At 48.1% G+C, this 14954-nt stretch overlaps 1 protein-coding gene across 1 annotated transcript in view; it reads left to right on the top strand.

The window, feature by feature from the left end:
* LOC118367541 (neural-cadherin-like) overlaps positions 1–14954 on the top strand; it is a 189229-nt gene that overhangs the window by 134862 nt on the left and 39413 nt on the right. Inside the window, exons 7-12 of the mRNA XM_052494416.1 lie at positions 16–158; positions 1646–1818; positions 3846–4014; positions 4142–4312; positions 6975–7147; positions 10901–11068. Coding sequence (XP_052350376.1) covers positions 16–158; positions 1646–1818; positions 3846–4014; positions 4142–4312; positions 6975–7147; positions 10901–11068 — 997 coding nt within the window. The remainder of the gene's footprint in view (positions 1–15; positions 159–1645; positions 1819–3845; positions 4015–4141; positions 4313–6974; positions 7148–10900; positions 11069–14954) is intronic.

The raw sequence follows: 14954 nt of genomic DNA, 5'->3' as shown, positions 1-14954 counted from the left end.
TCTGTCTGTCTGCAGCTATAAGACGTTCTTGTCGGAGGACGCCGGTCCTGACACTCTGGTGGCCATTGTCCACGCCAATGACCCTGATGGAGACGGGGTCTCTTACGCCATCACTGGTGGCAACGAGGACAGTAACTTTCAGCTGGACAACCAGAAGGGTGCGTAGAGTTGACAGTGTTGTGTTTCCAAGGGTTTGTGTAAGGGCTTGTATGGAGAAGGACTGGAGAAGGTACAACATAGTGGTTCTATAGAAGGGCATGCAGACGCACATGAAAACACACACAGACAAACGGACAGTCATATGCATGTATGGAGATGAACAGACATTCTTAAACGCTAACACATAAATACAGATGAACTCTAACATGCTCATACACTAAATCAGAAGGAGAAACCAAAGAATATGCCTGGACACACACACACACATACACACATACTCTCTTGTTATTCAGATGAGCTTGTGTTGCTGTGGTAACTTCAATTGGGGATAAAGCTCATTGCAAGGCCAGGAGGAACCCAAATCTCTAACAAGACCCCCCCACACACACACACTTCAAAGTCACACTATTCCAGCACAACCCCTTTTATTTTTCTGTTCATCTATGTTTGTCTTTGTGGACTATGTGTAAATAAATGTTTTTAGTTTGTCTCCTTTTCTGTGTGTGTGTGTGTGTGTGTGTGTGTGTGTGTGTGTGTGTGTGTGTGTGTGTGTGTGTGTGTGTGTGTGTGTGTGTGTGTGTGTGTGTGTGTGTGTGTGTGTGTGTGTGTGTGTGTGTGTTTGAGTGTGTTTCTCAGTCTCTCTGTGTACTGGCTTTCACACTTTCCTCACAGTCGAGTCTCTCTACGTCTGCGTCGGCAATCTCCCGGTTATCGTTTGTTTACAAGAGCCCTCTCTCGCCTCCGAGGTGGAAACACTGACTAATGCTTAAGCCCCCTGCCTTCCTTATCACCAGCCCCGCACTGCACTGCCTCTCCACCACACAGCCTATTACGCACACACACACACGCACACACACGCACACACACACACGCACACACACACGCACACACACACACACACACACACACACACACACACACACACACACACGCACACACACACGCACACACGCACACACACACACACACGCACACGCACACGCACGCACGTGCGCGCGCACACACATGCGCGCACACACACACACACACACACACACACACACACACACACACGCACGCACACACGCGCACACACACACACACACACACACACACACACACGTGCACACACACACACACACACACACACACACACACACACACACACACACACAAAGATGTCCTTTGGCTTTTTCCACTGTTACCGAGGGGAAAAGTTGTCACTTCAAAGACTTAAGCTGCATTTTATGTATATTTCTCTCTGTACTTTGGTAGACATAGTTACTTATTTATTTGTGAGGAATCTGCATTGGAGAAATGTGTCAAAAGATGTAGAGTCCTAAAGGGGATTATAAAGGGTGGGATTTGGGGTAAAATATATCCCCCTTAAAGCTACGTTTTGGGTGTTGGTTTAATTGTTTGCGTGCGTGTAGTAGGTTTGTCTGTTTGACAACACTGCAATATGTGCTCTAGTAACAAAGATGGCTGCAATTGTCTCTCTCTCTAGGCATCATCAAACTGCGGCGGAGCCCCCCTCCTATCCTGCGTGGCCCCCAGTACATCCTCAACATTACCGCCACTGATGACAACGCGGCAGACGGACCATATCCCCTCAGTAACTCCGCCCAGGTCATAGTGGGCATCAACGACATCAACAACAACAAGCCTGTCTTTGAAGAGGTGAGGGAGGGGCATTTGACACATTACTGGTGTGTCTGAAGCCTGTGTGCTTTCAAAAAATAGATGGGGGCACTGTACCGTAGCGCCAGCTGTGCCATCAGAGTCCCTGGGTTCGCGCCCAGGCTCTGTCGTAACCGGCCGCGACCGGGAGATCCGTGGGGTGACACACAATTGGCCTAGCGTCGCCCGGGTTAGGGAGGGCTTGGTCGGTAGGGGTATCCTTGTCTCATCGCGCACCAGCGACTCCTGTGGCGGGCTGGGCGCAGTGTGCGCTAGCCAAGGTGGCCGGGTGCACGGTGTTTCCTCCGGCGCATTGGTGCGGCTGGCTTCCGGGTTGGATGCGCACTGTGTTAAGAAGCAGTGCGGCTTGGTTGGGTTGTGTATCGGAGGACGCATGACTTTCAACCTTCGTCTCTCCCAAGCCCGTACGGGAGTTGTAGCGATGAGACAAGATAGTAGCTACTAAACAATTGGATACCATGAAATTGGGGAGAAAAAGGGGTAAAATTTAAATAAAACATTTTTAAAAATTAAAAATAGATGAGCGATGAGGCAGAAAAAGACAGTCAGAGAGAGAGAACGAGGGAGGGAGATGTAGAGGTCCACAGCACTAGGGAGAGAGAGATGACAGAAAGAGAGAGAGGAACATAGTGACTGAGGGAGGAGAGGTAGAGGTCCACAGCACTAGGGAGAGAGAGATGACAGAAAGGGAGAGAGAGATGACAGAAAGAGAGAGAGGAACATAGTGACTGAGGGAGGAGAGGTAGAGGTCCACAGCACTAGGGAGAGAGAGATGACAGAAAGGGAGAGAGAGATGACAGAAAGAGAGAGAGGAACATAGTGACTGAGGGAGGAGAGGCAGAGGTCCACAGCACTAGGGGAGAGAGATGACAGACAGAAAGGGAGAGAGAGATGACAGAAAGAGAGAGAGGAACATAGTGACTGAGGGAGGAGAGGCAGAGGTCCACAGCACTAGGGAGAGAGAGATGACAGAAAGGGAGAGAGAGATGACAGAAAGAGAGAGAGGAACATAGTGACTGAGGGAGGAGAGGTAGAGGTCCACAGCACTAGGGAGAGAGAGATGACAGAAAGGGAGAGAGAGATGACAGAAAGAGAGAGAGGAACATAGTGACTGAGGGAGGAGAGGCAGAGGTCCACAGCACTAGGGAGAGAGAGATGACAGAAAGGGAGAGAGAGATGACAGAAAGAGAGAGAGGAACATAGTGACTGAGGGAGGAGAGGTAGAGGTCCACAGCACTAGGGAGAGAGAGATGACAGAAAGGGAGAGAGAGATGACAGAAAGAGAGAGAGGAACATAGTGACTGAGGGAGGAGAGGCAGAGGTCCACAGCACTAGGGAGAGAGAGATGACAGAAAGGGAGAGAGAGATGACAGAAAGAGAGAGAGGAACATAGTGACTGAGGGAGGAGAGGCAGAGGTCCACAGCACTAGGGAGAGAGAGATGACAGAAAGGGAGAGAGAGATGACAGAAAGAGAGAGAGGAACATAGTGACTGAGGGAGGAGAGGTAGAGTTCCACAGCACTAGGGCGAGAGCGATGACGGAAAGAGAGAGAGGAACATGCCAAGTTGCCAGTTCAAAGTAGAGACAGCTGGTGTTCTCCTGTGGGGCAGAACTCCACTCCACTGCAGTCCGGAACACTCCAGGGTCAGACCAGAATCCCCTCTTAGCATAGCTCAGATCAGCTCAGCACAGCTCGGCCCCAAAGATGAATATTTCAGCAGGGACATGCCCACAGGGTCAGTGGGTTCCTACACGGGCGGAGGAGTGCTAAGTGTGCAAAATCTGGCAACCCGTTAGATTTGGCAACTCCTTGTTCCCCACGTCATGCGTGTTAACTAGTCTTATCGTGATGGATGTTGAATGCTGACTGGGGTAGTCACAGTCCATCTATGCTGGTTGACCAGTGTGTCCCATTGGCTACTGGTCATTATAATTAGGACCTACCTTGACAACTGACAAATGCAGCATCAATGCCAAAGGTGTTGTGTGAACTCTGCCCCCTCAGTGCCATAACTACAGCATCAACACCGTTGTCCTGGAGAACCAGCCCCCTGGGACATCTGTCCTGCGCGTGCACGCCCTCGACGCGGACATGGGGGTCAACGGAGAGGTCAAATATGGGATCATGCACCGAGACGGGACATCATCCGGCTTCGTCATCAACCCTGACACAGGTTAGAAAACAGACTTCAGTCAGACTGTATCAGAACATCTCTATTTGATTGCTGTGGAATGGCTGACTGTACGTATCTGCAGGACATCAGTAACATACAGTAAAATACATTGTGTGTGTGTCTCCAGGTGTGATCAGCACCACTGTAAGTTTCGACCGCGAGCGCCAGAGAGAGTACTCCCTGTCTGTCACGGCAACAGACCTGGCCCAGGAGCCCCTCATCGGCATCTGCCAGATCACCATCCTCATCGCCGACCAGAACGACAACGACCCCAAGTTTGAGAACAGCCGCTACCAGTGTAAGAGTCACCTCTGTCACTCCTCCGTCACCTCCGTCACGCCTTGGGTCATCTCCGTCACGCTCATCATTTCACCCCTGTCCCTCGCCTGTTTGGTTCAGACAATTTCATTATCAAATGTGTCTGTTGGTCTTGCCTTGTCCAATACATTAAGTCATCTTATCAAGGTATTATAAAGGTATTATCTTGGCTGCTGTCTTTTAATCCCCCAATACCAAATATGGTTGTTTAATGTTGAGTGGCGCTTAGGGGAACCAGTGTTCTCTCTAAGGGTTGCCCTGCCATAGACACAAAGGGACTGTCCCCTTATCCAAGCTTCCCTCTCCCCTCCTCCACACCCCTCCAACAAGTTCTTACTAAACCCTTTGCTGGATATTCCACTAGGAATTCAAATGTTATTCCATTCTAAAACGCAACAGAGGAAATGAGTTCAACCCGTTCCCCCATAAAATCATATTTAAGGCCCGGATACCAGGGATTTGTCCACTTGTGTGAGGGTTCCCTCCCTCACCTTGTTCTGCCAAGTGTAGTGTAAGGTCAAAGGTCAAGGCAAAACTGTGCTTGCTCAGCAATGTCCAGCAGCTCAAGGACCCAATGTCCTCCTATCCCAGTCCAATGTCACTGCCTTGTTGCTTCTGTGTTATGTCTTAACGGTTTTCAAGGTAAAGCAATATTGTGAAAGGTAAGACTTAGCTGATGTATATATTAAATCACAGGTAATCCTGGAAAGCTTTTAAGACTGATGACAACGTTGCCGCCTCCCTGCCCTCCCTGGAGTCCGTGTTTGTTTACCATGTGTGTTGATAAGCCCCATGTCAGAATCCCTTTTATCACATTAGAACAAGACTGTTGGAGTGGCTTATTAACTATTTAACTGGGAGACTGAAATGTTTCTAGGACACACGCATTTATTTCTGGTCTCTGTGACTGAAATGTTTCTAGGACACACGCATTTATTTCTGGTCTCTGTGACTGAAATGTTTCTAGGACACACGCATTTATTTCTGGTCTCTGTGACTGAAATGTTTCTAGGACACACGCATTTATTTCTGGTCTCTGTGACTGAAATGATTCTAGGACACAAGCATTTATTTCTGGTCTCTGTGACTGAAATGATTCTAGGACACAAGCATTTATTTCTGGTCTCTGTGACTGAAATGTTTCTAGGACACACGCATTTATTTCTGGTCTCTGTGACTGAAATGATTCTAGGACACAAGCATTTATTTCTGGTCTCTGTGACTGAAATTATTCTAGGACACAAGCATTTATTTCTGGTCTCTGTGACTGAAATGATTCTAGGACACAAGCATTTATTTCTGGTCTCTGTGACTGAAATGTTTCTAGGACACACGCATTTATTTCTGGTCTCTGTGACTGAAATGATTCTAGGACACAAGCATTTATTTCTGGTCTCTGTGACTGAAATGATTCTAGGACACAAGCATTTATTTCTGGTCTCTGTGACTGAAATGATTCTAGGACACAAGCATTTATTTCTGGTCTCTGTGACTGAAATGCTTCTAGGACACACGCATTTATTTCTGGTCTCTGTGACTGAAATGTTTCTAGGACACACGCATTTATTTCTGGTCTCTGTGACTGAAATGATTCTAGGACACACGCATTTATTTCTGGTCTCTGTGACTGAAATGTTTCTAGGACACACGCATTTATTTCTGGTCTCTGTGACTGAAATGATTCTAGGACACAAGCATTTATTTCTGGTCTCTGTGACTGAAATGATTCTAGGACACAAGCATTTATTTCTGGTCTCTGTGACTGAAATGATTCTAGGACACAAGCATTTATTTCTGGTCTCTGTGACTGAAATGTTTCTAGGACACACGCATTTATTTCTGGTCTCTGTGACTGAAATGATTCTAGGACACAAGCATTTATTTCTGGTCTCTGTGACTGAAATGCTTCTAGGACACACGCATTTATTTCTGGTCTCTGTGACTGAAATGCTTCTAGGACACACGCATTTATTTCTGGTCTCTGTGACTGAAATGATTCTAGGACACAAGCATTTATTTCTGGTCTCTGTGACTGAAATGATTCTAGGACACAAGCATTTATTTCTGGTCTCTGTGACTGAAATGCTTCTAGGACACACGCATTTATTTCTGGTCTCTGTGACTGAAATGCTTCTAGGACACACGCATTTATTTCTGGTCTCTGTGACTGAAATGATTCTAGGACACAAGCATTTATTTCTGGTCTCTGTGACTGAAATGATTCTAGGACACAAGCATTTATTTCTGGTCTCTGTGACTGAAATGATTCTAGGACACACGCATTTATTTCTGGTCTCTGTGACTGAAATGATTCTAGGACACACGCATTTATTTCTGGTCTCTGTGACTGAAATGATTCTAGGACACAAGCATTTATTTCTGGTCTCTGTGACTGAAATGATTCTAGGACACAAGCATTTATTTCTGGTCTCTGTGACTGAAATGATTCTAGGACACAAGCATTTATTTCTGGTCTCTGTGACTGAAATGATTCTAGGACACAAGCATTTATTTCTGGTCTCTGTGACTGAAATGCCTTGATTTCAGCCAGAAACTTCCACCACCGCTGCTGTTGTTATTGCTCTTGTTGATGTTGTTCGTTGTCGGCGGTGATGTTGATGTGTTAACCCTTCGTATGGCAGACTTCCTGCGCGAGGACACGCCGGTGGGGACTAGCTTCCTGCGAGCAGCGGCACACGATGATGACCAGGGGAGTAACGCCGCTATCTCCTACTCTCTGTCCCGTCAACAGCCGGCCTACCTGCACATCAACCCCAGCACAGGCTGGGTGTACGTCAACCACCCCATCTCACAGGTGGGGGCACAGCCACACACACCTACCACAATACACCATTAGGGGGCAATTCCTGTGCATGTGTGTGTGTGTTCGGTGTGTATGTGTGTGTGTGTGTGTTCGATGTGTGTGTGTTCGGTGTGTGTCTTCTCCTACCTTCTCCCCCAGTACCTCTTCTTTATGCACTGCAGGCTGCCTGTTGAAACAGGGGAATCCTTAACCCGCAGGTCCAGTACAGGTGTTTTACAGCCTCCTCCTGCACTCCCCCATGTGTTTGTGTACAGCACCCCCTGTGCTCCCTCCCTCCCAGTGTGTGTGTACAGCACCCCCTGTGCTCCCTCCCTCCCAGTGTGTGTGTACAGCACCCCCTTCCCTCCCTCCCCTCCCAGTGTTTGTGTACAGCACCCCCTTCACTCCCTCCCTCCCAGTGTTTGTGTACAGCACCCCCTGTGCTCCCTCCCTCCCAGTGTTTGTGTACAGCACCCCCTTCACTCCCTCCCTCCCAGTGTTTGTGTACAGCATCCCCTATGCTCCCTCCCAGTGTGTGTACAGCACCCCCTTCCCTCCCTCCCAGTGTGTGTGTACAGCACCCCCTGTGCTCCCTCCCTCCCAGTGTGTGTGTACAGCACCCCCTTCACTCCCTCCCTCCCAGTGTTTGTGTACAGCACCCTATGCTCCCTTCACACCCCCTCCCCTCCCAGTGTGTGTGTACAGCACCCCTTCACTCCCTCCCTCCCAGTGTGTGTACAGCACCCCTTTACTCCCTCCCTCCCAGTGTGTGTGTACAGCACCCCCTTCACTCCCTCCCTCCCAGTGTGTGTGTACAGCACCCCCTTCACTCCCTCCCTCCCAGTGTGTGTGTACAGCACCCCCTTCACTCCCTCCCTCCCAGTGTGTGTGTACAGCACCCCCTTCACTCCCTCCCTCCCAGTGTGTGTGTACAGCACCCCCTTCACTCCCTCCCTCCCAGTGTGTGTGTACACTGTATCAGTGATATCATCCACTGAGACTGCTGCACACCCTTCCTACCTCCCTCTGTGGATGCATATTAAACATGGCACGGTCTGGAATAACAACAATGCCCCTGTCTCTCTATATGTGTATATATAGCACTATGTATCTTACCCTGAGGAAGCATTATATTCACACATGCATAAATATATTTATGTGTGTGTGTGGATGCGTGTGTGTGTGTGCGTGCACGTTTATTTCCGACATTTGTCTGTCTCAGAGGGGAGTTGACACCCTGCAGTAACATTATATTTGTAGGGTTTGGGCTTTGTTGGCTAGGCGCTGACCTCTCTTTCTATTGCTTAGCTTTTCTTCCGCATCTCTCTTGTTTCCTGGTCTCTCTCTCTGTATTCTCTTGTTTCCTGGTCTCTCTCTCTGTATTCTCTTGTTTCCTGGTCTCTCTCTCTGTATTCTCTTGTTTCCTGGTCTCTCTCTCTGTATTCTCTTGTTTCCTGGTCTCTCTCTCTCTGTATTCTCTTGTTTCCTGGTCTCTCTCTCTGTATTCTCTTGTTTCCTGGTCTCTCTCTCTCTGTATTCTCTTGTTTCCTGGTCTCTCTCTCTCTGTATTCTTTTGTTTCCTGGTCTCTCTCTCTCTGTATTCTCTTGTTTCCTGGTCTCTCTCTCTGTATTCTCTTGTTTCCTGGTCTCTCTCTCTCTGTATTCTCTTGTTTCCTGGTCTCTCTCTCTGTATTCTCTTGTTTCCTGGTCTTCTCTCTCTGTATTCTCTTGTTTCCTGGTCTTCTCTCTCTGTATTCTCTTGTTTCCTGGTCTCTCTCTCTCTGTATTCTCTTGTTTCCTGGTCTCTCTCTCTGTATTCTCTTGTTTCCTGGTCTCTCTCTCTGTATTCTCTTGTTTCCTGGTCTCTCTCTCTGTATTCTCTTGTTTCCTGGTCTCTCTCTCTGTATTCTCTTGTTTCCTGGTCTTCTCTCTCTGTATTCTCTTGTTTCCTGGTCTCTCTCTCTCTGTATTCTCTTGTTTCCTGGTCTCTCTCTCTCTGTATTCTCTTGTTTCCTGGTCTCTCTCTCTGTATTCTCTTGTTTCTTGGTCTCTCTCTCTGTATTCTCTTGTTTCCTGGTCTCTCTCTCTGTATTCTCTTGTTTCCTGGTCTCTATCTCTGTATTCTCTTGTTTCCTGGTCTCTCTCTCTGTATTCTCTTGTTTCCCGGTCTCTATCTCTGTATTCTCTTGTTTCCTGGTCTCTCTCTCTCTGTATTCTCTTGTTTCCCGGTCTCTCTCTCTGGATTCTCTGCATGTATTCTTGTTTTTGGTGTGGTAAGTCATTACAGTTTACTAGCTCAATTGTTTGTCAGTATTCACAGCTTCTCATACTGTATGTAGGCCTACAACTGTTCAATGGATGCCATTGTTTAAAAGTGAAATCCTCTGTAAGAGGTACAGCTGAGAAGGAGGAAGGGAGAGAGGGGAGAGGGTAAGATAGAGTGGGGAAGGTGGGAGGCTTGAGGTTAGGTTCTAGGTGACCCATACCAGCTAGTGAAATATTCATGCCTGATTCACATCCGACACCTTTTAGCTCTTAAGTCTGGTCTCCATTTTGAGTTGACACAGATGAGGTTTGACAGGAGCGCTGAGGTTTGGGGGCGGGGTCGGGGGTTATAGTGATGGACCTGTTGGTTTCCTTCTACCTTCCTTTCTCTCTGTGTGTGTGTGTGTGTGTGTGTGTGTGTGTGTGTGTGTGTGTGTGTGTGTGTGTGTGTGTGTGTGTGTGTGTGTGTGTGTGTGTGTGTGTGTGTGTGTGTGTGTGTGTGTGTGTGTGTGTGTGTGTGTGTGTGTGTCAGAGAACGTTGATCAGCAGAGACCTAGCACACGTCAGGTAGAGTTATCCACCCTGTCAGGACAGAGACAACCACAACCGGCTCTCATTCCCTTTCTGTCTCCTTTTCCCTACTCTCTTCATTCTCCACCCTCCTTTGTCCCTATTTCTCCCTGCCCCTGTGTTCATGACTGGATGTCTGTATATTATGCATATATTGACATGTGCCTGGGTTTGTGCCTGGATTTGTGTGTGTATTTGCTTGTGTGCATGTGTGCGTCATAGAAAAGCCCCTCCCTTTGTTCTCCAAGTCCAACAACCTCCCAAAGTCAAATCAAGATGTGGAGAGAGTGACCCCATCGTCACCCTTCCACACAAGGGACTTGTGAAGTCTCCCAGTTAATGTCCCATGTAAATAATGCAAAATATTCCTCAACTTTAAATGTCACCCCTTTCTATCAGATCTCTCTTCTCCCTATCAATGATCTGTTTAACCAAGCTTTCACACTCCCCTCGCAGAGAACCATTTATCTGAATACCTCCATGTCAGTTGGAATGTCTCCTCTCTCATTGCTCCCTTTCTCTCTCTCCCTCTCTCTGTTTCTCGTTCTCTCTCTCTCTCCCTCCCTGTCTCTCTCCCTCTCTCTGTTTCTCGTCCTGTCTCTCCGTCTGTATCTCTCGCGTGATGTACGGATGAACGACATCAGAGCAGTCTTCTGTAGACAGTAGGAAGGTTGTGGTTTAGAGGAGGAGGTCACTGGCAGGTCATGACACTGACTAAGTGGATAAGGTTGTAAATCTGCTGCATCTGATCTGTTACTTAGTGGGTTGGAACAAACTGACGGAGACTGTTTCCATGCTCATTCATTTGCACATGAAGATACATTTAAGATGTGAGAGAGGTGCTTCCAAGAGGGGTTTCAACCATGGGTTTTGTTCATCTCCATATGATTTCCATGTTTAACCTCCTTCCTCTCTTCTATTTGTCGTCAGACGTCGAGGATCAGCCAGCAGATCGTGGCCACAGACGGGGGCAATAGGAGCAGCTCTGTGGAGCTGACCGTCATCATCACCAACGTACACAACCAGCCTCCCCAGTGGGGGCAGCTAGAGTACTGGGTCACTGTGTCCGAGAACATCGTTCGCGACGCCAAGATAGTGGTGAGTGGACCTCATAGTGACCTTTTCCTTAACCAGGAGAGATGGTGTCTACTCACACTATGATATAAGGTCAACCACAACCATACATAGGTTTCTGGTAGTAGCAGCTGTGGTAGAGATGGTTCAATGCTTTACCAACTGCAACTTGGGGGAATGTTCCAACGTGATAGCCTAATCTCTTTCCAACTGACCAGCCTCCCCACCCCACCAGCCTCCCAGTGCCTGCTTCTCATCTCTTGCATCTTCCCATCCCCCGCCGCACCTCACTTTCCCTCCCATGTTTGCTTCTCCTCTTCCATCTTACCCCGCCGCCTCCCTCCCAGTGCTTCTCCTCTTCCATCTTACCCCCGCCGCCTCCCTCCCAGTGCTTCTCCTCTTCCATCTTACCCCCGCCCCCTCCCTCCCAGTGCTTCTCCTCTACCATCTTACCCCCCCGCCTCCCTCCCTGCCTCCCTCCCAGTGCTTCTCCTCTTCCATCTTACCCCCCGCCTCCCTCCCGCCTCCCTCCCAGTGCTTCTCCTCTCCCATCTTACCCCCGCCGCCTCCCTCCCAGTGCTTCTCCTCTTCCATCTTACCCCCGCCGCCTCCCTCCCAGTGCTTCTCCTCTTCCATCTTAGTGCTTCTCCTCTTCCATCCCCGCCGCCTCCCTCCCAGTGCTTCTCCTCTTCCATCTTACCCCCGCCGCCTCCCTCCCAGTGCTTCTCCTCTTCCATCTTACCCCTGCCGCCTCCCTCCCAGTGCTTCTCCTCTTCCATCTTACCCCCGCTGCCATCCATGCCCATCTTCATTTTGCACACGATTCAAAAGTATGCTACAAATGTTAAATGTAATGTTAGAAGATTTCCCCTGATAGTGTTTCCTTTAATAGTAGTGAGTCAGTCTTTGAAAAGGAGAGGGCGCGGGACGTATTGACGCTACTTTTGCCAAAATCATGTTCATTCACTCGCTTTGCTTCGCTTGTCGTTTTTGATAACCTGTTTTTAAATATGCTCCCGGGCCCCTTTTTTTGACAACACCGAATTAGAATTGATCCCTCTATGGCAGGAGATGGCAGAAACGCAACGAGCCACCCGGTATCTGTGTCAGCGTTGACATGGGACACAAAGGGAGCGAGGAGAGGGAAGGAGATCAAATTATACACCCTGTTAAGACTCTATAATGGTCTCTTATTGCCTCGGACTGCGCAACAGAGGGAGACGCTTAATTACTGTATTCATCTCCTGACAGCTCAGCTCTCGTTCCTCACAGCTTCACTGGGAGAAAGAGAGAGGGAGAGAGTGAAGGAGAGAGAGAGAGAGAGAGAAAGAGCGAGAGAGAGAGACAGAGAGAGAGAGAGAGAGAGGGAGAGAGAGAGAGAGAGAGAGAGAGAGAGAGAGAGAGAGAGAGAGAGAGAGAGAGAGAGAGAGAGAGAGAGAGAGAGAGAGAGAGCGGGGGAGAGAGAGGGACAGAAAGAGCAAGAGAGAGAGAGAGAGAGAGAGAGAGAGAGAGAGAGAGAGAGAGAGAGAGAGAGAGAGAGAGAGAGAGTGCGGGGGAGAGAGAGGGACAGAAAGAGCAAGAGAGAGAGAGAGAGAGAGGGACAGAAAGAGAGAGAGAGAGAGGGACAGAAAGAGAGAGAGAGAGAGAGAGAGAGAGAGAGAGAGAGAGAGAGAGAGAGAGAGAGAGAGAGAGAGAGTAGAAAATGAATGCCACTAATCCACTAGAGGCTCAAAGTCAAAAACATTAATACAGACGTCTCCCTCAAAGCGGTTGTTCCGTGGAATTGGAAAATAGGGAAGGCTATGTCACGTTCTCTCATTCTTTCTCTTTCACAGTTTCTCTCTCTGGAACCTGTTTGTCGATAGGCAGATGACCTTCAGGTCTCCCTCTCAGTCTTTCTCTCCTTATCTCTCTCTTTTTCTCTCTCTGTCCCTCCATGTCTCTCTTGAACCCCTCTCTGGAACCAGTTGGTCGATGGCCAAAACTCTTTCTCTTCCCACCTCCACCCCCTTCCTCTCCTCTTCGTTGGTTCATTCCCCCACCTCCACCCCCTTCCTCTCTTCTTCGTTGGTTCATCCCGACACCGAGGTGCCATTATTGCTGCTATGTAGATTGTTGTTTTAAATTTAGCAGGGCTAATATGATCTGTTAATTACATTGTTGCCAGGGATGAGAGACACGGATGCAGGGAGAAATCTCCATATCAATGAGGCCCTTCTCATGTGGAGTGCCAGTAGGATGGTTGCTTTTGTCTCATCAGCGCTGTCAACGCACTTTCTTCCTCAGGCCTCTTTTTTGGTGTTGAGGATGTGTGGGGGTTGTTTTTGGGTCCATCTCTTTTTGAAGTGGAGTGATGGAGCAGGAGGAGAATGCCGCGTTGTTTACATACCCTGGGCTTATTCATTGGGGGGTGCAGCCCGTCAAAGATAGATCTGACACAATTCTCGGATGTGCTAAACACACATACATACTAGAAGTCACCCACTGCAATACACAAGGAATATGCAGCAGGTGAAAGGTAGACGACTGAACACAAACACAACTCTTTCTCGACACCAAAACATGTTCAAGGCCTGCCATTTCGCTTGACAGCAGTGTAGCTAATGCTACGCTAGGCCAGGCTAAGCTAAGCTACATCTCTGATCCCACCCCAGACACCATTGATGTGTAATGACATGATTTCTCATTAGAGCTATGTCTGTGCCGCCTCAGCTTTAGGCTTGGTGCATTGTGCCATTGAGAGGACTTGCTAGGCACCCCTGAACTGATATGCGAGAAATGGAGCTTCTTGTCAGTTGTTTACTTATTGAATTCAGATGAGCGCTTTCTTATGAACATGAACATATGGAAGATGATTCTAGTAAATGTTGGCTGCATGATGACATCTTATGGTCAAGCTTATGAGCCCTTTATAATGTTGTTCATGGATGCATTATGGCCTAGGTACCATTCATGACAACTTTATTGATGGCCACATTGACCCCATAAAGGTCAACTGTTACTGTCTCCTCTGTGACTTGTGCAGTGACTGTGCATGTGCCAAAGGCCAGTCCCAACGGGGCTCTGCATGTGGTCTCGCATGTCTTTGCTAATAGAAGAAGGCACACCACTTGCCCTAGAGATCACCGAGCCCTGTATGAAAGGGTCGTGCTCTTCTACTCTCAGCCCTTTCCTTCATTGATTTCTCTCTGCTTCTTTCTTTTTATCTTTCCTCTCATCTCTCCTCTGTCTCCCCCACCCCACCCCACCCCCCTCTCCCCCTCCCTCTTCCAAACTCTTTCAGGAAGCTCCATAAGTTGGTGTAATGGTCCACTATAGTCTCTGTAGTGTGGTGGGCTCAATAGGTTTACTAATGGTGGTTAACGGCAGCCTCTGATTGGCTAGACAGATAATATTGCCTTTTATAAAAGCTTTCAAGATAACAGCTGCCAGGAGTTACCATGGTAGTCACTGGCCTTTTAATGGAGAAAACTTTCAACACTTCCAACCGTTAGTGGAGAATCGTTATTAGCCAGAGAACTTGTTCACTTTCTCTCTTTTTTTTCTTCTGCTCTCTCTCTTTTCATTTACAAACTCTCTTTATCTACACTCTCCCTCTCTCTTTCTCTCCCTCTCGCTTTCTCTCCCTCTCACACTGTACAATGTCCCTCTGTACTAATATAACTTGAACAACAAAGCACTTCACAACAATTACACAGAGTTTTTTTCCCCTCTCTCTCTCTATCGCTCTCTAGTTCCACTCTAAGTACAGTATTTACTCCCTGGTGTGGAGCAACTGACTGTTAAAATCTGTTCTGTGCTTTGGGAGCCTTCACAGTAATTCATCCTTAGAACTCTAAATACAAATTAGGCTTGTTAAACAGTATAATGCATTCATTAGCATCCCTGAGCTGCCTTGTTGTGTTACCGA

This window comes from Oncorhynchus keta, chromosome 34, assembly GCF_023373465.1.
Source record: "Oncorhynchus keta strain PuntledgeMale-10-30-2019 chromosome 34, Oket_V2, whole genome shotgun sequence".
In the NCBI taxonomy this organism is placed as follows: domain Eukaryota; kingdom Metazoa; phylum Chordata; class Actinopteri; order Salmoniformes; family Salmonidae; genus Oncorhynchus; species Oncorhynchus keta.
Note: the sequence above shows the minus strand (reverse complement) of the source record. Positions and strands in the feature narration are given on the sequence as shown.